This window comes from Galleria mellonella, unplaced genomic scaffold (genome assembly GCF_026898425.1).
Source record: "Galleria mellonella isolate WM207_F2 unplaced genomic scaffold, CSIRO_AGI_GalMel_v1 utg36, whole genome shotgun sequence".
Classification (NCBI taxonomy): domain Eukaryota; kingdom Metazoa; phylum Arthropoda; class Insecta; order Lepidoptera; family Pyralidae; genus Galleria; species Galleria mellonella.
In genome coordinates, this window is record NW_026442086.1 from 8,757,870 (window position 1) to 8,783,791 (window position 25,922).

The 25,922-nt window shown below is 35.8% G+C and overlaps 1 protein-coding gene across 6 annotated transcripts in view; it reads right to left on the bottom strand.

Annotated features, from left to right (window-relative positions):
• Window positions 1-25,922, bottom strand: part of LOC113520734 (microtubule-associated protein futsch) — a 110,569-nt gene that overhangs the window by 47,986 nt on the left and 36,661 nt on the right. For 5 of the 6 annotated variants that reach the window (XM_052897403.1, XM_052897404.1, XM_052897408.1 and 2 more), the window contains exons 3-11: window positions 25,715-25,838; window positions 22,734-22,859; window positions 15,488-22,620; window positions 14,284-15,391; window positions 13,757-13,974; window positions 12,063-12,360; window positions 9,968-10,072; window positions 7,939-8,148; window positions 7,199-7,335 (exon numbers count right to left, since the gene is read on the bottom strand). In XM_052897403.1, coding sequence (XP_052753363.1) covers window positions 7,199-7,335; window positions 7,939-8,148; window positions 9,968-10,072; window positions 12,063-12,360; window positions 13,757-13,974; window positions 14,284-15,391; window positions 15,488-22,620; window positions 22,734-22,859; window positions 25,715-25,838 — 9,459 coding nt within the window. The remainder of the gene's footprint in view (window positions 1-7,198; window positions 7,336-7,938; window positions 8,149-9,967; window positions 10,073-12,062; window positions 12,361-13,756; window positions 13,975-14,283; window positions 15,392-15,487; window positions 22,621-22,733; window positions 22,860-25,714; window positions 25,839-25,922) is intronic. The other variant, XM_052897405.1, reaches the window with a different exon arrangement.

The window sequence follows — 25,922 nt, forward strand, 5'->3', positions numbered from 1 at the left end:
CCAACTACGACGGCAAACGCGTCTCCCTCCCTACCTACCGCGGAACCCTCGACAAGAGCCCCTACAAACACACCCACACATCGCACACACCGCCCCCGCCGGCGGGGGCGAAGAACCCTCGCGACACACGGTCCGCGCGCGATCAGGTTTGCGCCCGAGCGCATAACAACCGCGTCGCAATCTCACCCACCCAGACGTACCGACCCTTCGCCGTCCCTCGACGGGGGTCGAAGTGCGGTGGCCTAAGCCGAGGCCGAGCCACTCTGGCGCCCTTAGGCGCACACACACACCGCAGTCCATAAGAAAGAGTTCTGTCGCTCCCCTCTCGCGGGCTTGGAGTGCCATCAGCACTCGCCCCTGCATTCGCGTCCGGTGAAGCTGTAAAGGCCACACACGGCCAACAGCAAACACATTCAGAAAAAAAAAAAAAAAAAAAACGGCCCACCTGATGGAAAGTGGTAACCGTCGCCTATAGACACGAGCAGTACTCTGTACATAACAGAGCATACTGTTTTGCCCATGATTCCCCCCATGATTTGCCATTCCTGAGGACTCAGGTGTTATTCCTCTATACCCTGTAAATTCACGCCACCCTTCTAACTGAAACACAGCCATGCATACACAACTGCTTCACGGTAGAAACACGAATGGGACAGAGGAACCCAAGCAATCGACTTTTGTAAAGAAAGAACTTGAAGACTATTTTAATGTAAACTTTTAAGAACAAATTCCAAATAAAATATTTATACGCCGCGCGGTTGAATGCAGACAGTATTTTCTTTAACATTAAATACTTCTAATGTATTAATCTGTATTTGAGCAAATAAATTTATCATTCATTCATTTATTCATTCATTCATTCATAATGGAACATAAGCATAAATATATGAAGAGGAATATTTAAATGCCAGAATACATCGTGATTCCCATGGTACTTCTCATGCATTGCCATTTCTGAGGACTAGGGTGTTATTATTTCATTATCACTTATTGAAAATAAAACAATTTTCTCTGAACGCGTTTAGTTAATTCGTAAACTTCTACCGCCGCGGCACTAGACTTGTGCTTAGAAAGTTGATCAATTTGATGTATATAATGTGACGACAGATAGTTGACTGTTGCCCAGTCTAGCCGGGGCCGGCAGTGCTTGTAACAAACAATGGCGGACAATAAACTTGTGATACGCTGCACGCGAAAATAATTGCCTAATTGTTTTATTACGTGATAATGTAATTTAAAATCATGACTAAGGATATTGTTATTGTTTGGGGACATATAAATGTAATTGTCGTATTAATACTATTGTAGTTAATTATTGTAGTAACACAAAATACAATAATGTTAATATAAATAGAGGGGGGGGAAGGGATTGTTAGTAATGTGTTCTAACAGCCCCATTGCCAGCAATACACCCTATCAGAACTACCCCACGTGGTTCTCCCTGGAAACCAGCGTGCTGAATTCCAGGTGTGTTCATCACGATGGGCTAACTGACCTGTCTTTTCATCCTCACCTATCATCCGTCACTGGTGCCTCGCCAGCGTGTACTGTTAGCGCGGGTGCGGTTACCATGCCATTATTATCCATTTAAAAAAAATATATATCAATAGAGGGCTTGGCCATTTATATTAATTTATTATTTATTTATCACATTAATGTTGCCGCTTATCATATTAATGTTGCCGCGTGGTCCCGGCATAGAATGTTTGTCCCATTCGTGTTTCAACCGTGAAGCAGTTGTGTTTGCATGGTTGTGTTTCGGTTTGAAGGGTGGGATATGGCGTGAATTTACTGGGTACAGAGGAATAACATCCGAGTCCTCAGGAATGGCAACGCATGAGGGGTTTGATGGGCGAAACAGTATACTCTGTTATGTCCATGGTACTGCTCATGTCTATAGGCGACGGTTACCACTTTCCATCAGATGGGCCGTCAGTTAAAGTTAAAACTTAAAAGTTAAGTTAAAATCTTATTTAATTGCTTTACTTCCACAATCCACGTGTACGAAGTAGCGGGCAGAAGCTCTTTGTAAATAAATTGTTCTATTTATTGGTGTGAAATTCTTGTCAGACATAAAATTTACGGATCGTAAAAAACGAAACACGTGAATTGCTATTGTGTAATCTTTGAATGTTCGCTTTATAGTTTTAACAATGTTTGTGTATGTCAATCGTGATGGCTGTGTGTCGCAATGGTGGGCTCGCAGTCGCGACGGACATGTGCGCTTTTATGATTCACTAGCTTTTACCCGCGACTATGTTTGCGTGACCGGGTTACGTTTATCGGGATAAAAAGTAGCTTATTTACTTTATCATCCTATGTAGTATGTGTATACCAAGTTTCATAGTGATTGGTAAAGCCGTTCAGGCGCTATAAGGTAACAAACTCACTTTCACACTTATAATATAAATTTATCTAGTTGTATATAGATAGATAGATAGATACTCTTTATTGTTTCCTCCAAAAGGTTACAATAGTCAACTTATTATAAAATATAAATAATTACAAGAAATAATCACAATGAGAAAACAATGGGCGACCTTGTCGCTAAGAGCGATCTCTTCCAGGCAATATATATATAAATGCATATATATATTCCTTATATTTCTTATATTCCATATGTATGTATATTTATGTATGTATGTTACTCCTCTCCATCCAAAGGTTGCCTGGAAGAGGTCGCTTTTAGCGATAAGGTCGCCCATTGTTTTCTCATTGTGATTATTTCTTATAATTGTTTATATTTATAATAAGTCTACTATTGTAATCTTTTGGAGGAAACAATAAAGAGTATCTATCTATCTACATTATAATCATCATTTTATGTTATTTATGTATATATTATTTATTTAGTATATAGGTATACATTATTAGTTATTTTCTTTACCTATTTCAGTAATGAAGTACCGCGTTCGTAATTCGCTGTTCATCCCAGGAGTTGACTGGTAGAGAACGCTACTAGCATCAAGTCTGTCTTTTGTATCATATTTAATTTTGGTCAATGAAGTCATTTAAATAAAATGAGAAATAGATTATAGTAATACGGTAAGATAGCATACGATTTTACCGTCACGATCAAAAGGAGAGCAAAATGTATTAAATTGTGAGTCGACGGGATACTCTTCAATACTCGTACATGCCCACGATATCGTTCTGGAGGTCCACGAAGTAGTTTAATTGTTAATTTTTACCGTCTTAATGGCTCAACAATTTTTTTATGAAATTTGGCATACACGTATTTCAAGATAGAATAAGCCATAGCTCACTATTCATCTCTGTCAAATAATATATCCCGGTCACGTGGATGAAGTCACGTGTAAAAGTTAGTAGTGTATATTTTGGTATTCTATTATATCGTGGCGATAAAATCACCACGATATCATACTGTGCCACTGGTAAATTATAAACGCGATCTTTTAATATGCGACACGGTATGCATTGGTCGGTATACGTAGAGTCCGCCGTTCGAATCCCGCCGCGATATGACTGCTGACAGACGGTGTCACGCTTGACAAACGACACGGCCTTGTGTAGGTCACCGGATAATAACTCAGGTATTTCGGTAAACTTATTATAGTATAATTAACTTGGTCTGTTATTATAAATAAACACGAGAGATACGACTTATTTACAAAGTTGGATTTAAATATTTATAAATAAATAATAATAAATGAATATTTATCAATGATTAATTAATAATGACATAGATTTAATTAAGGTAAATTGTTATATTTTAAAGAGCATATCAGAAGAAAAAATAGAAGCTAAAAGAGGAAGAGGAAGACCGAGAAATAGCTACATGGGACAGATAAAGGAAAAACTAGGTGTCATGTCGTATAGGGAGGTCAAAGAATAGAGCTGACTGGAAGAGAATGTATGAATTAGTTGTCCCAACAAGAGGAAACTCTTAAATGGTAAGAGAGATTATAGTTTACGTAAATGATCTCATTAATTCTCGTCTCTTATTAGTTAAACTTAATTGAACTTCAGCACTTTGTATAAACTAGATAATAGCTGAAAAAGATGCATGTGATTCATAATACGTATAAGGAAATAATAATCTGTAACTAAAACTCCATACTTGCATGTATAAGACCATCATAAATTGAGAAAAGTCAAAAATAAATCTGTTTTTATGTAAGCAGACAGTAGATATAGTCTACTAATTATAAATGAGTCATAAATAGGTGTTTATAATCTTCATGCAGCAATATGAAAAAAATAACTTCGCCTATGAAGCCAACAAACTTACCTTAAAATAGGTAAGGGTAAAAAAATCGCAATCCTGAGGTATCCAATCACGGGTTAGTGTACGGCGCGCTGCGTCTATCCGGGCCGGACAAACACAGGGATAGTACTGCACTAATAATCTACTTTAGATCTAAATTTATATTATACCATAATAATGGTTATTTTCCAAAAAAAATCAAGTCATGTTTTGGCGCGCACCGTACAGCGCGGGCTTGCGGCACGGACTGCGCGCGCGGTCGTTCCTGACGTCACCGCACCAAATATAGTGGCCAGAGGTGGCCACGCGAGTTTTCTCATTTCGTACACTGTATGTACCACGACTAGAGTGTATTTTCGTTTGCGCACGACGGCCACTTACGTCTTTCAGGGGGTGGTGGCTAGTGAAATGTGCGCGTGTTATTTTTGCCGGCGATTTTCGTCGCTTCCCGCGGCGCACGCGCCTGCCTTTAAACGGCAATACCCCACGTTCTACGGCGTACGGTGGGCTTTGTTCAGTACGCTTTGTTGATAAGTAGGAAGTGAGATTCTTTCTGCGCAAAACAGGCTATCTCATAAGGTCGAGGTGTATAATTAGTTGTATACATGTAAAAATGTAGTAATCCGGCGCATTTCATGATACTAAGCGGTTTCCTAGACTCGGACGTATTGCGATGTAATAGCATGATGTTGCTAAAACGATTGCTGCCATTTGTTGTATTTTCTTGTATAGATAATATTTATTTAAACATTACTATATCAAAGTTCTCACTGGTTGATAATTCAGCATTTATTTTTTAAGCTACGTTATTTTTTTTAAGATTTAAGTACAGTTTGTTCCTTAGTGTACAGCGCGCGCAAGTGGACTACTATATTTGTATAATTAATATAAAATAACTAAAACAAAAAGTATTTATTTAGTTATTTGACTATAAGATGAAAGGCAGTTGATTTTTATTTGTAAAAATTAAGAGAAAACGCAACATTAGATATTTGCGTATTACGGACTTAAAAACAAAGGACTCCGCGTCACGAAACCCACAAACGACACTAAAAACGTTGTAGCCAGTTTGTAAACAAATTTTATTTTTTATACAGAACTATATCATTGTAATAAATTACTTGGCCAGCAATACGCTGACAGCGTTTTATTCAGTCATCGTCATCTTCCTGCCCTTATCCCAATTATATTAATTTTGGTGTCGACTTTATATATTTTTATATTACCCAAGGTGTTGGCTTTTAGTTTTATGACCGGCCGCCAGATTGACGTCAACCCTTCTTGGAAATCCAGCGTTCTATCTAATAGTGGATTAACCACCTTAAAATTGAGTAAATTCATTCCATAGATGTGATTTGAATAGTGGTAGAATCATTCTCTCAAGCACGGAGCAAGCACTGTTTCTACCACCTACGTCTATTTAATACTTCTAGCAAACAAGCTAACCTTAACCAACGGTTAACCTTATGGGAAGTGATAACTGTCACAAAGACATGAACGGCACCATCGGTGCTGTAAGGACACACTACAATGCACATAAGTGCATTAAAAAATAACAACTTCTGTAAAACTTTCATGTTATGCCGTATTTGAGATTTAATTGCTTCTACTTCTTGGTACAAATCTGGTAGTTGTATTAGAATCCCAGTGCGAGGATAAAAGTACAGTTTTAGGTGGCCTTTTTTGTAACAAATTTGTACGGATGCTAGCTCCGCGAACACTGGAATTAATTAATTGTTGTTTCTAAACTGAGAACAATATACAGAGGTGTTGCATTTTGGCTCGCTTCTTGTGTCCGGGTGCTGATTTAGGAAGCGACTGGTGTAATTAGGTACAAAATCTTGGGACAAATATTTTTTTATGCATAAGTAGATACATGTATATAGTTTGCTGATAAAATTTGACTATGTGTGTGTGTGTGTGTTTTAAATACAAAATGCTTAAAAAAATCTCAAAGATTTAGATTTTCGATACTTAAAAATTTGCATAACATGATAATGTTCGCTCCGATGTACATGAAAATTTGCTTTTTTTCAGTTGTTACTTGTTAGATAATTATGATTTACTGAATTCGTGCATTTTTGACTTTTAACATTTTTAAAATACGATAAATTGCAACAATTTATGTGAGCGTTATTTATTATTAGTTTAATATTTCGGTGGTTATTATTATTATCTTAACGACTTTCCGATGTAAGTATTTTTATCAGTGGGTCTACCATGAAATGAAATTCCGAAATTTCGGACTCAATTTCGTGTTTTTGTTTATACCAAAACCGGACCAATAAATGGAGTTTAACATTTCGTTCGTCATACATCCTATCATAAAAGTTAAAAGGAACAATATTTTAACATTTTTAATATTTCCAAACGGCATGTATTATGTAATTTTTACATCAAATTTCTGTTTCGTTTGGCTCCGAAATTTCGGAAAATATTTCATGGTAGGCCCTCAGCTCTCCAGTGCCCTTCGTAAGTCGTGGTGAGTGAAATACATAGATTAAGGATTGTGGCATTTTCTCTCTCTCTCTCTGCGGTGGCTTTACTATTTTTTCACCGACAAGAGCCCAGCTCTTAAGGAATAAATAAATGTTTACTACCAATACTAAGAGTCTGTAAATAGATGGCGCTTGAGTAAGGTTCAGTTATTTCTAACATTGGAGGCATACGAGCGTGCGGCTCACCTGATGGTAAGTGTCTATCGCCGCCCATAAGCACTCGCAACACTGGAGGAATTGCAGGTGTACTGCAGGCTTTTTAAAAATGAATATGCTCTTTTCTCGAAGGTTACGATGTCGTATCTGTGGTAATTATTGTATTTTTTCTTTATGTACTCTACGTAAAGGTCGTGTGAAAGAGATTGTCCTTCGTGATTTGGCCGCCATTTGTATCACTTCGGATTAATAATTCATTGTATTTCTTATTTTTACAACTGACGCTATAAAGTGTAAATAAATATTTGGGACTGACCTGCCTGACGGTGACCTTGCCGGCGGGTTTCTCGGTGACGTAGTTCTGCATGCCGGCCATGAGCACGGTGGCGCCCAGGAACTTGTTGAGCAGCGCGCGTGCCTCGCTGTCCTCCGTGCTGTCGCCCTCCTGGATCACTGCAACACGTACCCTCACAATGTATCTATTCGTATGTAATCTAATGTAATTATTAATATGATTATCTCAGGTAATTTGATAAGGGCTTTGTACATAAGCCATCATTAGATGGCTTATGTACAAAGTACTTATGACAAGTGGAAGTAACCAATTATGGTTACTTCCACTTGTATTCCTTCTGTGAAGCAGCGATTCTTGCAAGACTGACTTTTGGTTTAAAGGGAAATTAAAGGGTACTAAGGCGTTATGCCTCTGTGCCCTATAACTTCACTGCTATGTCCTACCCTTCAAACACATGCATACACAACTATTTCGCGGCAGAAACAAGAATGGGAAAGAGGTACCCAACGAGATGACTTTTATACAAAATCTCCACATGTTAAAGTTATTATTTCTTTCATATTTTATTTATTAATTCATAATCATCATTTCAGACATCATCCGTCCACTACTGGACATAAGCCTCCCCTCTAGACTATCATAAGGAACGGTCCTAAACCACCTGCATCCACTGTGAGGTGTACTGCAGACCTTTTAAAGAGATATATATATATATAGATATACAGACTATAAAATAGCAACAAGGATGATAATAAACATACCAATATCGGCGTTCTTCATCCTGGTGAGTATGTCCTGCACGCCGGTGACCTTGGTGCTGCTGTCGAGGAAGCTCTTCTCCTGGCCGTGGTGCGAGCGGCGCGTGGTGGTGGTGGTGGTGACCGTGCGCCCGTCGCCGCGCTCCGTCGTGGACGTGGTCACCACGTCCTCCACTGACGCCAGGCTGTGGTCGCTGTCGGTGCGGGCCAGACCTGCGCATACTTGTACCTGTTACTAGTTGTTGCCTGTGGTTTTGCCCACGTAAATTAGTATACAAAGTTAGTATCGTAACAGTTAATTTAGGATACAATCCATTTCTGTGTATGTATTAGAAAAGGCAATTTATTTATAAAATATATATATAAAATATATATATATATATATATATATATATATATATATATATATATATATATATATATATATATATAGTATATATATATAAAATGATATGTGGGCTACGTAATACTAACTTTACATATATGTATGTATATAATATATTGTTTAGCAATATAAAGGTTGTAAGCCTCTTAGTAATAAATAGAAATAAAGCACAAGTTCACTTAGTTCATTTACTTTAGATATCATACTATTAAATCATATATTTATTTATTTTACTTTGTACTTGATATATAACAAATAATATAACATAAATACCCAACTTCTGTTAGTCCATCGACACTTATTTAAATATAGCTTCTTTAGGACTTCCATCAACAATAATTGTGATATATTTTATATAATGACCACGTGGTTCACTATACTTGTTCACTCTTGATACGTCAGGGAGATCCGCTCTGTTCAACGGTTGAACAAGAAGTGTCTCCCCACCCAAATAACAATCTTTTATATCTACACGGCCGAATTCGAGTGAACAAGTCAGCGAGACCGCGTGTTCTTACAATTTTATTACTTTTTGTTTAAGTATCATGATAATAAATAATTATAAAATAAATTAAAATATAAATTAGTGTTCTATATACATTACAAGAATAATTTATTACCAAATTTGGTATAATAACAATTTTAACGTTATATTATATTTAAAGTAGTTAGCCTGATTTTTATTAATAAATGTAGGTACATATTTTAACACAAGATGTTTAATAAAATTAATATAATTTAAAATAAATATCTAACACGTGTGTTTCATTCAAATCCGTTCAGCCGTTTAGGCGTGATTGAGTAACAAACAAAGATCTTTACAATTTTTCAAATTTATAATAATAGACTGTTTAAAATGGAATGATAACCATGTTTGCGCTATCGGTATACGCTGGCGGGGCACCAGTAAGGAATAGGTACGGATGGAGCAGGTCATTTGGTCTATCGTGACGAATTCTAAAAGAATAAATTAAGCTAGAAAAGTCGCGCGTTCTCGACCTATTTAGAGCTATTATTACCAGAGGGAGACTTTGTACAAAAGTCGATTGCTTGGGTACCTCTGTCCCATTCGTCTTTCAACCGTGAAGCAGTTGTGTTTGCATGGCTGTGTTTCGGTTTGAAGGGTTGGATATGGCGTGAATTTACTGGGTTCAGAGGAATAACACTTGAGTCCTCAGGAATGGCAACGCATGGGGGTATCATGGGTGAAACAGTATACTCTGTTATGTCCATGGTACTGCTCATGTCTATAGGCGACGGTAACCACTTTCCATCAGGTGGGCCGTCAGCTTGTTTGCCATTCTAAGTTGTATAAAAAAAAAAAAAGTAAATTAACCCAAAAAAAAAAAAACCTCAATAGAGGTGAGGTTATGTTCAGAAGTCGAGAATTAACGGCTGATAAATAATGTTGATTAGTAATAATGTTAACCAAGCACTACTATTTACACTATCTCTTCCTTTTATGTGCTTATTTGACTAACTACCGTATAAATGATCGAGTAAGAAAGTTAAAAAAAAAAGTTTAAATCTTATTGGTTAAAAATACAACAACCAGTTGCGGAAATAGAGATTCATTTTCGCATCTATAAAACCTTAACAATTTAAAGAAAGAAAAAGTGGACAAATGCTAGAAGCAACAGGATTTACCCGCGTGCGCCGAGGAGTCGCTGGAGAAGCTGTCCTTCATGGTGGCGGTGCGCAGGATCAACCCAGCTTTCGGGTACGACACACGCTCGCTCTTGTTCGTCTCACCTGAACATATTAAGATGCGTTTAGTTTAAACAAATATTACAAAGGGAAGGAATTAACTTTTTTGTTTATACCTGATGCATAAACTAAAAAAAATACATAGCCGATTTTAAAAATTCTTTAACCAATTTATTATCAGCAAAGGGACATTGGCAGAGAATTTACACGGTACAGAGGAATAAGACACGAGTCCTCAGCAATAGTAACGCATGGGGGGTATCATTGGTGAAACAATATACTCTGTTGTGTCCATGCTACTGCTCATGTCTATAGGCGAAGGTTACCACTTTCCATCAGGTGGGCCGTCAGCTTGTTTGCCATTCTAAGTTGCATAAAAATATGGTTGTATTTTATTAAAAAAAAATAAGGATTCCTAAAATAATTGCAACTATCTACCCGTGAGACTAGAATATAGAAGAATGAAAGAGAAAAACATATTACGCCGACCATGAATAATAATTGGTATGAGGGTTTCCTACCCACGATGATGATCTACCCGTGAGACGCTGGGGTAGTGGGGTAGTTCACTAGTAAAACTTAAAATATTTTTTAATGATCTATGCAACAATGTTATATGAGGTCTATAATGAATTCATAGAACAAACTTATTTCAACAGTGGATTTATTCACCTCAGTAGATATAAATTCAGGGCTGTGATAATGGATGAAATAATATCATAATTACCTATGTTGCATATATGTACATGCACGTATATATACACTACATATTTACATTTATTCATATCACACTACACATACACCCACGCATACATTTAACCCTCTTCACAAATGGTGACCATGAATTTGTATTATTTAATCATTGCTGTCAATATCTGAACTTTAACAACATGGATTTTAATTAATTTATATATCAATTAACTTAACTTTATGGACACTCACTATTATATATGGTTTCTTTCATACATGTGCTTATATTACTTGCATACACCCACTCTAACTTGCCTACCTCGCTTTGAAATCAAAATTTTTGTTTGTATAAATAAAATCCGTTATTGGCTGTATTCATAAGAGACTTAGCATGAAAGTTATTTTTTAAGAGCTGTGATTTATGTATAAAATAAAATAAAAAATAAAAAATTCAAAAAGGCAGCTAAACGTTATAAAATCAAATCAATTTTCATTCTGTACTCAAATATAGAGGGGGTTCTATTAATTAAAATTTAAATTCTTACTAAAGTTTAAAATATTACCTCTCATTATTTCTGGTTTTATCATGAAACCAATCACACAGTCAATTTTTTTTAAGAATTATTGAACATTAAAGAAAGTACAATCACTTTATATTAATGTAGTGGCTCACTATAAATTCAATCGTCGACTGAAAAGTTGAACTCGTGGTGCATGTGTTATGAAAGTTGTTATGTAAGTACAAATTGTGTCCACTCACGCTAGAAAGATTAGCGAACAGTTAGCCGCCTTTACCGGTTACCGGTTACCGGTTACCGGTTACCGGTTACTAGGCACACGTGTTTTTCAATGGCTTGAAAATGATATGGTAACTCTGGTGGATGTCGACCTGACAATATACTTTATATTGCTAGAAATGAGACCGCTAGACCCTATTGCTAGCAATCCCTTCTCCCTAAGCAGACCTGCTCCCGGTTACTAGCTCTAAATGGAGACATGGTAGGATCCTTAAGTCAGTAGAATTTTAGCGAACTTATAATTCAATTGGGTTATATTTTTTACTCTCTCCCCCCACGCCTTATCCTTTATGTTACGTTTAATTGCGAGATTTTAAATAACTTTTTTTTAATATGTATCTTTGAGTCTCTAGTATTTTGCTATTAATTTACTTCAGTAAAGAAAATGATCAACAAAAAGTTGAAGGGAGACTTATGCCAGATTGATGAGATTTTACGAGTATCATACCTCTTTCCCATTTTATTGGATAATTGAGCATATGATGCATTTGTAATTGATTACGATACGATTTCATTAAAATTATTAACTAACTAATTAAACGACTTACTTGCACTCTTTATATATTTTTCGGTAAGAGATTTAACGGAGCTCTGGCGCACGGTCTTTTTGTCTTCCCTCCTCTCTATCCTCTGCCTTCTATCATTAGATCTCTCCTGCTTCTCTTGAGTTTTCTGCTGTCTGTCCTCAGTCCTCTTCCACCTGTCCTCTGACCTGTCCTCTATCTTCTTGGATTCTGCAAAGCTATTTTCCCGTTTATCAAAACTGCCGCTCATTACATTTTCCACTTTGTTGGTCACGCGACGATCGGAATGTGTGAATTGCTCTAAGGCTGCACGTTCTTCTTTCTGCATAAAAAAAAAAACAACGTATTAATAAAAAAAAATTGATTACATTATCATCAGACAGTTTATTTTTAGTAAGGAAATTTAATTGTCGAGGAATCAGCAGCCGCGTCCCTATTGAAACATTACTAAAGCCAAACTGCAGTTGCCAATTTGCCTGCCAAGCATGGCAACTATTGGCAAAACTCCCCCAAGTCAGTTAACGGCTGTATCGTCATCATTATTATCAGTTGAAATAAATCATTACAAAAAACTAATTATTTTTAGTTTATTTAATGTTTTATATATTAAATATTTAATTTGTTTTATTCAATACTAATTGATTATTTAACTGAATGCAGAATCATTACATAATTTGTAGAGTTATAAATAGTAGTAAATTAAGTCATAGGCGTGCTTATTTATGTGCTCCTACATCGTTGGCATGACCTTAGTTCGCATATTTGCTCACCAGGATAAAAATGTAGCCTAACTCCTTCTTCATTTCATATAATAGTTGTATACGAAATTTCATAATGATTGATTAAGAGTTATAAAGCAATAAACAAACTTACTTTCATATTTATAATACTAGTACAGGTTACGGGTGTCTGTTATTAATATCGCGTCTGTTACGACCTTGATTATACAGACGATTTGATCGGGTTTTTATATTTTTGGATTTTTCTTCTCGAACACAAATTTTAATTCATTTATATTGTCTAACAGTTGTTTTTGTGTGTTTAGACAGAGATAATGTAGCACATAACGTCTACTTATAATGTTTAATTATAACTATATAAAACACATTTTTTTTTATACAACTTAGAATGGCAAACAAGCTAACGGCTTACCTGATGGAAAGTGGTAACCGTCGCCTATAGACATGAGCAGTACCATGGACATAAAAGAGTATACTGATTCGCCCATGGTACCCCCCTTGCGTTGCCATTCCTGAGGACTCAGGTGTTATTCCTCTGTACCCTGTAAATTCACGCCATATCCCACCCTTCAAACCGAAACACAGCCATGCACACGTATTTTTTTTATATATCTTTTATATTAATATCCGCTTACTATGTAATTTTTATTATAACAGATTGTGAATTGTTAATCTTTGTCGGGTGCCAGGTTTACAGGTTTACATACAGGTTTGCCTAGTGCGGGGCCCATTGATAGATAGATAGATAGATAAACACTTTATTTGAGCCATTTATGACACACGTAAATTAACAAATGAGTTTATACAATCAGATTATTTACACTTTTTTCAAATATAAAACAAAAGATAAAGTATGGAAGTATGTTTTCACCAAGTGTGTCGCAGTGACCCAAATAGGCCATTATATCTTGTGTTTGTAATTTTTGTCTTTGTAAAAAAAAGTGCTTTTAATTAAATAGTAATAAATGGAGCACTTACAGTATGCGCTTCCCGCATGGTGGTGCCAGTGTCGCCGCCGAACTTCTTGGTAGTGGTGATGGCGGCGAGGCCGTGCATCCGCGAGGGTCGCTCGCCCTGCGCCTGCAGCAGCCGCTCCAGCTCCTCCGGCTCGTTGGAGTACGCTGTCACCGACACCGTACCCTCCGGCTCGCCGCCGTTCCGCGAGTGGAACTCTTGACGGATCACCGTGCCTTTCACTGCAATAATGGACGTGCCCACTGAGTCATTGATTGTTTAGAATTAGTATATAGGTAGATAGATACATTTTTTATTGTTTGGAGAAATATTTGTAAAGGTTTTTAACAATGGCACAGCCATTTGTAATTGTACTTTCAAATAAGTTCAGAGTATATTTTATGTAATTTAACTAATTCATAAACGTCGATCTCAATGTTAAATAAGTAAGCAAATGAAAACCAAGTATTGTGATCACCGTGGTTGCAGCTGAATAAATAGTACGCAAATAATATCGTGACTCATGTTTTACTTTGATAATAAATAAGTACCTTGGTAATTAGTGGCTCCATTCCTCAATGCCTTGATCCCGAATAGTGGTTTACCGTTGGCGTCAAGCGGACCCGGCCCGTAGCTCGACGTGATTACGTCTGTGGGCTTCGAGATCACTTTGGAAGGACTCGGCGCTCGGTACTTTGGCTTTTCAGGTTCCAACTTTTTCGTACCGTACGTTCGTGTTTCTGTAACTTTTTTTAAATTACGATTCGTCACCCACGACGGTTTCTCCTCTTGAGTTTGCTTCGGTTGAATCTTCTTTCCTATATCAGGCATTTGTTTTACTGTTGTCTCATTCTTATTGACATCAGATTTCTGTCTTTTTATAACAGGACTCGGAGAGCGACGTGGTTCTTTCTCAATTTGAATCTCTATTATTCGTTCAGGACTCCGTTTTTTCTCTGGAGAAGGTGTCCGCTTACCATTTGTATGAACTATTTCTATAGTATCTTTGGAACTAGTTCTTTTAATGGTGTCTTGAGACTTTATCGTTTTCACCTCTCTAGTTTCGAAAGATTTTGTTAAATGTTCTTCATGATTTGAAATTTTATGGTCACTTGTTTCAGTAGCTTTTTTAGTTTTGATATCTGTTACCTTTGTTTTATCAGAATCTTTTAAGCCCACTTTCTTCATATAAGCGGATGCATATTCATTGAAGCGGTTCTGTTTAGTTTTTGGTGTAGTTGTTTTACTAGGAGATAGTGGTCTTGATTTCTTTTCTGGACTTGCCTGACGCATAGGACTTCTTGCTTTGGAGATTGGTTTCGTCACATTTTTTTCAGGGCTCTGGGGACGCGAGTGTTTTTCAGTTTTAGTTTGTTCCTTAGAATAGTCATTTACAACCAAGAGATGAGATTCTTTAGATTTATTTTCAATAACTGTTTCTGTTTTTATATGTCGTTCAGGTGACAGTATTCTCTGTGATGTAGACTTTGGCTTAACGTCAGGTAATGTTATTTGTCGATCAGGAGATTTATTTTTTGAGATATTTGTTATTACTTGCTTAGATGTCTTCATATTCATGTCAGTTTCTAATTTTTTCTTAGCAATTCGGATTTGTGCTCTAATGCGTCGCCGCTGTTCATAACCCACGACCTTTTCCAACTGAAAATTCGAAAATTCGAGTCAGTAAAAGAACAAATAAATCATTGAGATAGCAAACACTATATTGACAAGCATAAAAATTTTATTTCTACTGACCATTTGTTCAAGGAGGTCCAGATCAAAGATGTCTTCGATACACGGCTGATGGTGATCAACGCTGCGACGTCGTTCGCTGCTTGCACTAGATCGTTCCATGCTAGTACGTCTAAGTTCTACTCCAAACTTTCCACTGCCGCGTCGGCTACTAACTTCTGTTTCATCAATAACTTTCACTTCTTCCTTATACTGGCTCGTTTTCGTAGGTCTTAGGTAACCTGGGATTTTATCTTGAGGTTTTTCAGATTTTTCTTTTTCTGATGCTATGTATTCTTCTTTAGGTGGATATTTTGAAGAAACTGTTTTAGTAGTTGTTTCCAATATTTGTCGTGCTGGTGATTTATTTCTTGATACTTCAGGTGATTGAGTTCGTAAAAGATTAGGATTTTGTTCTTTATTTGAGAATTGTGGGGATGTATTTCTGAATAAATGATCTTTTGGTTCCTGTTGTATCTGAGGTGTGCCATCTATTTCACTATCAATGTCAGTAATATTAGGCGAGTTCTGTAAAGAAGGATGAAGAACTATTGTTGAATCAGTTTTTGGAGATTTTTTAATTACACCGATATCGGTTAATTTAGTTGTTTTTGAATGTGTAATATCAGTATTTTTCTGATTTGTTGATGCTATATTTTCAAACAAAGCCTTCGCTTTTTTTACAGCTACATTGCTACGCATTGTTATTTTTACAGGAGGTGTTTTTTCAGTTGGTTTTAGGTTACTGCTAACATGGTCTTTTAGTTTTGCTTGTGAAGACACAGTTTCTTTTGAAAAGGATCCCAATTTATTTACGTGGTCATTATCTTTCTTAAGTGTGATAGTTTCATTTGTTTTACTGATGTCAATTTTATTGATATCTGAATCATACACTTCATTAGTAATTTTTTTCATGATTTTGTCGTGTTCTTCTTTAATTTTTCTTTCTTTTTCTTCTACTTCTGTTGTTTCATTTAAAAATTGTTCAGCTGTTTTTACAAACTTATTTACTTTATCGGACACACTGAGTAAACAATCATCACGTTTTAATGATTCGTCAACATCACTCATATCTGGTCTCTCAATTTTGTATGATGATTTAATTTTAGGTGTTTTAGCATATTCAGCTGTTTCTACGAATAAGTGAGCTTTGTCATTGACACTAAGTTTAGTGTAATCATCTTGATAAGTTGTGTTTGTATCATATTCATCTACAATTTTACGTGTTGGACTTCTATTATCTTTTGTACTTTCCGGACCCTTAGCAAATTTGTTTACTTTTTCGGAAACAGAAAGTAAGCAGTCATCTGATCCAAACTCCTCAGAGATATAGTCTGAATGGACTTTACGTTCAGTGTCTTTAAACTGATTTGTTGATTGTTTGGTTTTAGTTACACTTTCTATTTTATTTGTGAATTTGGAAACTTTATCATTAACACTTAAATGACATTCGTCAGTTTCAATAATGGTATTATCGTTTGTTCTTTTCGCGAACAGCTCATCATCTTCAGATATTTCGACGATGTCATCTACAATTGATTCCGTTTCATGGATTGTATGATGAGTTCTTTTACGGAAATCGTCATCCGGCTCACTTACTTCATCAGGGAACCTTGGTGTGCCAATATCTTCATTAAAACCAATTGGGGTGGGACAAATTCTATCTGGAGAATTTTCTCTAGATGATTTGGCTTGTTGAACATCAATAATAATATCGTCGTCATCCATAACTGTATTTAATGCTGTGGCAGATTTAGGTTTATTCGGTAATTTTGGATGCACTTCCTTAGGTGATGATTTTTGAATTTTATTGGCAGTTAAATTTATTTGTTTAGTTTTGGAGGTCGAAATATCATTTATTTGAATTTCTGGTTTAGATTTTACCCTTTGCGGCGAAGGCCTCTTATATTTTAAAGAAACGTCACTTGGACTCCTTGTTACGGGGACATTAATATCCGTCTTAGGGCTAGTATTTTCCTTATTTGTTTTAGTTGTAGGTCTTGTTTCGAGTTCAACAGATTTATTTGTTGCCGATTGAACAAGTTTATTTGATGTTATTTTGGACGTAGTTTTAGAAAAACTATTCTGTTTTATATTTTTTTTAATATCCGTAGTTGTTGTTTTTTCTAATTTAGTTGGCGATAAGGATCCGGGTGTGGGTTTTCGAGTCAAATGGGAAGGAATAGTCTCCCTTGGTTTGATGCCACTTACTTTAGATAATTGTGGTGATTGAGGTCTTTCAGTGCTAACAGACTTTTTAGGTGATATGCTTCTAGATTTAGTTGGAGAATCAGAAGATTTTCTTGTTTTAGTTGGAGTAGCAATATTTGTAGGTTTTTTTGCAGGAGAAATATTTCTTGAAGGAGGTTTGCTAGATATTTTTTGATCTTTAAGTTTATCGTCTTTTTTAGTCGATTTCACTGCACAAACTAAATAATTTTTATTGTCTTCTTCATTAATGTTTTCAGTACTAGTCTTAAGAGACACAGTTGAGATCTCTAAATCTTGTAAACTAGTAGTTGTTTTAGATGGACTCTTTTCTCGACTCGGCGATCTTTCATTTCGTTTTGGTGACAATTTTCTAAGGGATTGCTGAACTCTATTTAATATTTCTTGTTCTCTCTCGGATGTAATGAAACTTGTATTGTTTTCAGTAATATTAGAGTAATTTGTTTTGGAAGGGGAAGGGGTTCGGGAATGTTTAGATTCTAGTGGTTGCTTTGTAGAAGTAAACTGATTTGTTAAATCAGTACTAGACTGTTTAGTAGAAGATACCTTTTGGGTAGGACTTATTGATGATTTTGTGGTACAAATTTTATTGGATTTCATTTCAGTGTTTTCTTGTGTTGTATATATAGTGTCATTTTTGTCAGTTATTTTTGAAGATATAACGTCCAATTTGGGTTCATCGTGCGTAGATTTTTCTTTTAAAGCGGTGCTTTTAGGAATGTCATTAATATCTATAGTAAGTGGTTGCTTACGATCAGGTGTGTTTGTTGGTTTTATGTCTTGATTTTCTTTCAGGATTTTTGTGGGAGAGCTTGTCCGTGAACGATTTGGAGGTGTTTGCTGTCGACTTTCTGGTTTCTTGCTGGAAATTTGGCTCGGTTTTGATAAAAATTCATTCTTAGGATGGCCTTCGATTTGATGTTTTTCGTAAGACGGAGAAGTAGATTGCAAATTTGATTCAGGTTTTGGTTGTATATTATGTTTGGTTATTGAATATTCATTATTAATTTCTGTAGTAATATTTTCATCGACTTTCCTACAAGTTTCTTCGAATGTAGTTGTAGTATTAGTTTGCAATGTTATACCTTGAACCTTAGTAGGAGAACTCTCCCTTGAAGGAATCTTAGATTTCTTTCCGGGAACTGTATCATTATAACGAGTTTTTATATTATTTTCCCGTTCTTGAGTTATAAATTCAGATACATTGATATTATTATTTTTCGTTTCTTCTCTAACTTCTCTGTATGGAGATTCTTGTTTTGGACTACCGCAAGGTGATACACTGGGTGAACTTTTGTTAGATCCTAGTGTTTGTAATGTTTCTTTTGTAATAGTTGTAACCGATGTTGGTTGATCTTCTACCATGCCAAGTATTTTTCGGCATCGTTCATCGTAAGTTTCTCGTCTTTTCAGTGGAGGTTTTGATTTTATCGATGAATCAGAGTCAGGCTTTTCTGGATGGTCCTTTTTTATTATTTTATGTTCAGGTAAGTCCTGTGTTTCAACCGTAGGTGATACTTGGAAACTAGAAGGTGGTTTCTCAACAGGTGAAATTAAATTATTATTCAATGTAGGCTTTTTCAATGAACTTTTTCTTGGAAGATTATCTCTTGTAGGCGATGTATGTTTTTCTTGAGCTGGTGACCTACATGGTATTTTAGATGGTGATGGAGAACGTTTTGTATTTACATCCAGGGTTTCTGGTCTTTTGGATGTTGTCACCTCGTCAATTTCATCTGTTTCTAAACAGAACTGCTGATCATCTAGATCTGTCACAATAGTATTATCGATTCGGGGACTGCTAAAGTAAACAAATCCACTAACTGAAGTAGTAGGCGAACTTTGTCCTGTAGAAGGTTCTGGTTCAGAAGTTTTAGGTTTCCTAGTAGGACTAGTAGACGGTGTTACTAATTGTCTCGTATGGCCTTTATTGGTTCTATTAATTTCTTCTCTGGTTTTTTCTGTTGAAATAAGATCAATCGTCTGATTATACTTGCTGTCTTTACTAACAGACTTGACAGGAGAAACACTTGGTGTTTTTCTATGAGTGGACGTAAGAGAATCATGGTCTTTTTTAGGTGAGGTAGATTTTTCCCGACGTGTTAGGGAATCATATTTTGTATCTTTGCTAGTTATTACTTTCGTCTCTTGATTGTCTTGAAAATGACGTTGCTTTTTATCATATGTTCCAAATTTCGATGGAGATGATTCTCTAGGAATATTGTTTTTGGTGGGCGTTGAAATATCTTTATGTTTTTTTACTTCGTATTCTGTTACATCAATGTTTTCATTCATATCTGTTGAAATGTTAGTTATAGATGATATTTTACCTGTTGTTTTAACATTATCTAAATGTTTAAATGTAACTGAACCTTTAGATGGTGACGGAGACCTGGAATCTTTCCGTAGTGTTGAACGGGGAGGCGAGTCAGAATGACAGAAGTCGGGTACATCTTGAGGTAATTTCATAGATGGCGATTGGCTTTTTTCGTGAATACCAGGGTACTTTGGAGTTGAGATAGTTTGTTTTGTTGTATCCCTTGTATCAGATTTAGTATAGTCGTATACTTTAGTTTCTTCATCTACAAACTTATAGTGATCTTCTTTAATTTTACTTACAGTTCTTTCGGTAACGTTGCTTTCCGGGCTCTGAGCAATAAGTTGTCGGTTGGGAGAGTATTCCGGAATATTTGAGGAACGTTGTGAGACAGCAGTTGGTTTCATATAACCTGGTCTTCTATCGGGACTAATACTTCCTCTTGTCGGGGAAATTAGTTCTTTGTCATCTGCAGGTTTTGCATAATTTGTATTACTTGGCAAAACAGGTTTTCTTTCGGGGCTTGAACTTGGTCTTACAGAATGAGATCTGGTCGGAGATATCTCTTTTTCAGGGCTGCCCACAGATCGTCGAGGAGAACTTGTTCTTTTATAATCACTAGGAATTTTCTCAGGACTTAAACTTGGTCTTTTAGCATTTTCATGTTGCGTTGAAGGTCGCTTTGGTGATGTTGTACTGGGGTAATTTTCTTTTGTTTTTTCTTCGTTTAATATTTTGTTTTTAGAATCTCTATCTGTATCATGTATTTGATAACCAGGTTTTCTATTAGGGCTTTGACTAGATCTTAACGGGATATCATCTTTAGGTAATGGTTTTGTTGGAGAGCTTGCCTTTGAAATATTGTCACAATCATTTTTTGGTTTCTTTTCAGGGCTTATATTTGATCTCTGTGGTTTTTTCGGGGCAATATTATTTGTAGTATTATTGACAGGCTTTCTATCAGGACTTGTGCTAGGTCTGTGTGGACCTTCTTGATGTTTAGGTTGTAAATTAGGACTCATTCTAGATATTTCCTTCATAGGACTAGTTCTATATGTAGGTTTTCTATCGGGACTCTCACTTGATCTATAATTCTCCCGTGGGCGTTTATCAGGACTGATACTTGGTCTTTGACGACGTTCATCATTACGTTTTTGATCAGAATTTGTAGTTAAAGTTAGCGTACGTTCTTCTGAGCTGGTATATCTGTTCGTCTTTGTATCAGTAACAGAATAAGTGGAATGGGTGCTAGAATATTTATCAGACATGCTGCGTGTTGGTGAATATCTGTCAATTTTGTTTGGACTTCCACCACGGCTGGATGGTTTTCTGTATGTTTTATCTGGACTTACGCTACTTCTTAGTGAAGAAGTGCTTGATTGGAAAGTCCGACCACCAGGAGATGAAGCTCTAGTTGATGGACGAGTTGATGTTGGCGTATCAGCTCGAAGAGTGCTAGCCCAAGCTTGATGAGTTGGACTCCAATCATTACTTACTCTATTTTTTTGTGTAAATTCGGTTTGATAAGTTGTTTGGTACTGGTCATTGCTGATCTTTTTCTGTGTGGTTTCTTCAACTTTGTTTTCCGTAGATATATCATGAACTCTTTCTTCTCTGTCTTTATTAATATATTGCGTTTCGTGAACATCATGTTGGTTTACATTCTGTCTATTTTGTGACGTAAAAGTTTCATGCAATATAGGCTCATGATCTGTAGATTCGTGATATCGATGTTCAGTATGTCTTTCGGTAGATTTAGAAAAGCGATCAGTATGATCTTTTTCAGTTTGTGAATAATCAGTCTGATGATTTCTTTTGAAATCGTTGTCATCAACATATCTTTGAGAATCAACAATATCGGTAACGCGATTATCAAAATTTTCTTGAATAACTTTAGAGGACGACTCTTTGAAATCAGATCTTTGTTGCGATGAAGTAGAGTATGAGGACTTATTTTCACTTCTAGTTTGCTGAGAGTGTTGTTCTGATCGAGAACTCTGCACCACTGGCGCTCTAAATTCTCGACGAGTGCTCGTGACCCTAGTACCGTCTGGTAAGCATCTTGTTTCTACCACAATTCTCGTATTCTCATCAGGATATTCTACTTTCCTGGATTCTAATTCTCCAGTTTCAAAATCAGTTTTTCTCAAGCTATGCTCATAATCGTTACTCTGTGTAACTTGTCTTTTAGCAGTGAATTGTTCATTACGGTTAGTATCGTAAGAAGTTTGTTGAGATTGGTCATAGTCATCGTTGCTTAAATATGGCACTGTTTCGTGTTTCGTGGACGACATTTGTTGGTATTTGGACGTGGAGGTCGAGGAACTCGTTACCGACGAGACCTGAGTGCCGTCGTCGGTCTGCCGTACCACGTGCTCGCGAGCAGCCGTGTTTGAGGAACTTTCATTCCTCTTGAGACTGGTGTTGTCGTCGTGGTACTCGGTGACTGCTTGCTTGTGCTGGTCTATGGCGGCGAAATGCCCTTTCCCGCCTTCCACGTCGTACCTTCCTTCGATGTTGGCGTTGACGGACTTAACGTGAGTGTGGCCATCGTCGGTCTTCTTGTTCTCAGACTCTACGTTCCAACCGGCGTTAGAGAGCGCTTTGAGATCTGGAAAAGAGATTAATCTGGTGAAATAAAACGTACTGGTTAATCAGTAAGTGTTACCAGTTAATAAGCGTTAGTTCTGTTAGGATTATACGGACGTAGTGTTGGGTGGGCACCTTGGCCGTGGTACGTGAACTCCTTGGGCGGGGAGCCCGCGTCGCGCACCTCCTTACTCTTCATCGACTGGAAGGTCTGGTCCGCGAAGGACTTGACATGCCCCTGCGGCGATGTGAACTCACAACCTGTCAAATTCGTGCACAACTACTCTAATGGCTTGGCTTAAATACTCTAATACTCAAATCATAAATATATAATACTATATTGGAAAACATATTGTAACAACAATTACAGCCGTTAATTCAAAACTAATTCTGTCATAGTATTTTATATTTATAAATATTAAAAAAAAAAACTACTAGAAATGTTTATATTTCATTCCCTAATCTCTGAATGTAACTTAGAATGGCAAACAAGCTGACGACCCACCTGATGAAAATTGCTAACCATCGCCTATAGACATGAACAGTACCATGTACATAATATACTGTGTCGACCATGATACCCTTCATCCTTTGGACTAAGGCCTGGCTTTGTATCCTGTAATTTTATTCATTTAATTTCAGGTGGGATATACCCACCCTTCAAACCGAAACTCAGCCAAGCAAATATAATACGACTTTACGGCAGAAACACGAATGGAGCAGAGGTACCCAAGTAGACACCTTTCATAAAAAATATTTAAACTTATTATTATCTATTTTAATTTAAGTTTAAACATAGAAAGATTATAACAGACTTTTAACACTTGTTATGTTATTTTATAACGCTAAATATTAAATATTAATTAGGTATCGTAGTTGTTCTGTGATATTTAATTGTATTATTGTACTACATATAACGTTAAACATCTCATTATGTAGTTATTATGTACATTTAAAATTGACTCACACATTCTGTAAATTATTATGTAGTTTAATAATCAATAATCGAGGTAATTTTGAAATTTCTTTTAAAAGCGATACGGTTCACTGTAAGGCTGCAGGGCTCTCAAAATTTACTACAAAAGGGATCATCGTTAATTGCACGAGGTTTGTCTTTAATTCAGACCTCCTGCTGTGAGATTTACTCGTGGGTTTTTAAATAAATTTATACGATATATTAATGTATTTTGCTTAATTTCAATAAACAACTAATCACGTACTGATGTCTTCTATGAGTTAATAATAAATAAGAGGGAAAATTTTATTTATTTATTTATTTATAAATAAATAAATAAATAAAAAAAGTTGATGTAAGATTTTCATTTAGGTTTATTTTAGCCACTGAAACAATTTCGTAGTATTTTTGCATTCTTTATTAAAAGGTCATAATTTTAATAAATATAATTAATGGACGCTCCGAAATACTAGACTAATAAATGTTGTATGCCTAATATTAAAATATCAGGACATTTAATTAAATCATTATAATTATTATAAAAATAAAAATGTCTAACATTGATACGGTCATTGTTATGGCACGTTGATAAACAATCGTTTAAATAAGAATTTATAACAAATATGTTAAATGGATGCTTCCATGGACACTAACAAAAATAACAAACTTGGTTCTACATGAGATAGATAGATAGATAAACTTTTTATTTAAGCCATTTATGACACACGTAAATTTACAAATGAGTTTATAGAATCAAATTATCTATTATTTTTTAAATAAAAAACAAAGGATAAAATACGAAAATATGTTTTCGCTATGTGTGTCGCAGTGACCCAAATGGGCTACAGCTCAGTGATAGTTTTGCTTAAAAGCAAAGCACTGATTTTCAGCTGCAGCCTTTGAAGTGAGGCTACACGGACGCGTACATCAAACCCAGAGTGTAACCTGTGTAATCAATTTAACAGCCAAAGATAAAATTGCTTTATATAGAGATCTCTCAACGTTTTGTATTAAAAGAACTGAGTTACGAGGCTTCGTATTTTATAAGTTATAATATGAACTAAATAAGATTTTTTCACGAAATAAATATGTCCACATAAACTACGTTTCATTAAACGAAATTTCTAATGTAAGTAGTATATTAATTTATTTTAACATATATTATATAAGTAGGTAGGGTATTGTATATATTTATAGTGTATGTATTTATGTAATATTTTATTATATATTTTAATATTTTATTTAACTGTGTATTTGTTTATGTATTAATAGTTGTAGCACTTCAGCTGCCCGCTAACGACATGCTTTCTCACTGTACTGGGTTGACTGGAAGAGATCTCTGTCAGAGATAAGTATATATATATATATATATATATATATATATATATATATATATATATATATATATATATATATATATATATATATATATATATATATAATATTGGAGTTACAATTTTTTATCTTTACATCTAAAATTAAAAATTCATTTTGATTTTACCAATAAATAATTATATTAAGAACCGGTATAAATTAACTTTATAACAACTAAAATCTTCTACAGACCTATTTTAACTATTACACTATCTTGTCACTTTCATTCAAACTGAGAATTTAGCACAAAAGAAAGAGACAAAACAGTTTAAAAGCAAAAATAGGTAGTAAAGTTTATTGAAAGTTTGACGTATTTATAAATAATGGAGTAAATTTTTAGCATAATTGCTTCAGAACTGTTTTACATTTAATTCTCGGTGCTCTAACCATAATAGGTTTACTAAACTAAGGAATTCAATTGTAATTTTTAGGTATAAGTTAAACAACTCGATTACTAATATATAATTAATAGGTACATTATGGGGGAAAAGGGATTGTTGGTAATGGAGACTGAGAATCCCATTGCTAGCAATATATTCAACCAGGTCGACCTCCTCGCGGTTCCCCCTGGAAACTATCATGATTAATTCCTGATGAATACATCATGATGGGCTAACTGGCCTGTTTTCATCCTCATCGATCACCCTTCACTGGTGCCCCGCCAGCGTATCCCATTAGCGCAGGCGGGGTTACCACTCCATTTTCGTCCAATAAAAAAAAAATAGGTACATTATACTAAGTGGCCTGTTACAATCAACTCCCAATATTAAAATTATAATTTATTTACCTTTGGTGTCGGCGCGAGCGTGCGGGGGCTCCGGTGAGTAGAGGTTGCGCAGGCGCTCCTCCCGCAGCCGGTACATGTGTGCGCGGATCTCTTTCTTGCGGGAAAAATCCTCCGTTTGCTGCCACTGTAAACGGATAATAAGGTAATGTGATAAGATATGACATAACATGATATGCTATGTACCTGCACTGCACCTTAATCGACGCAA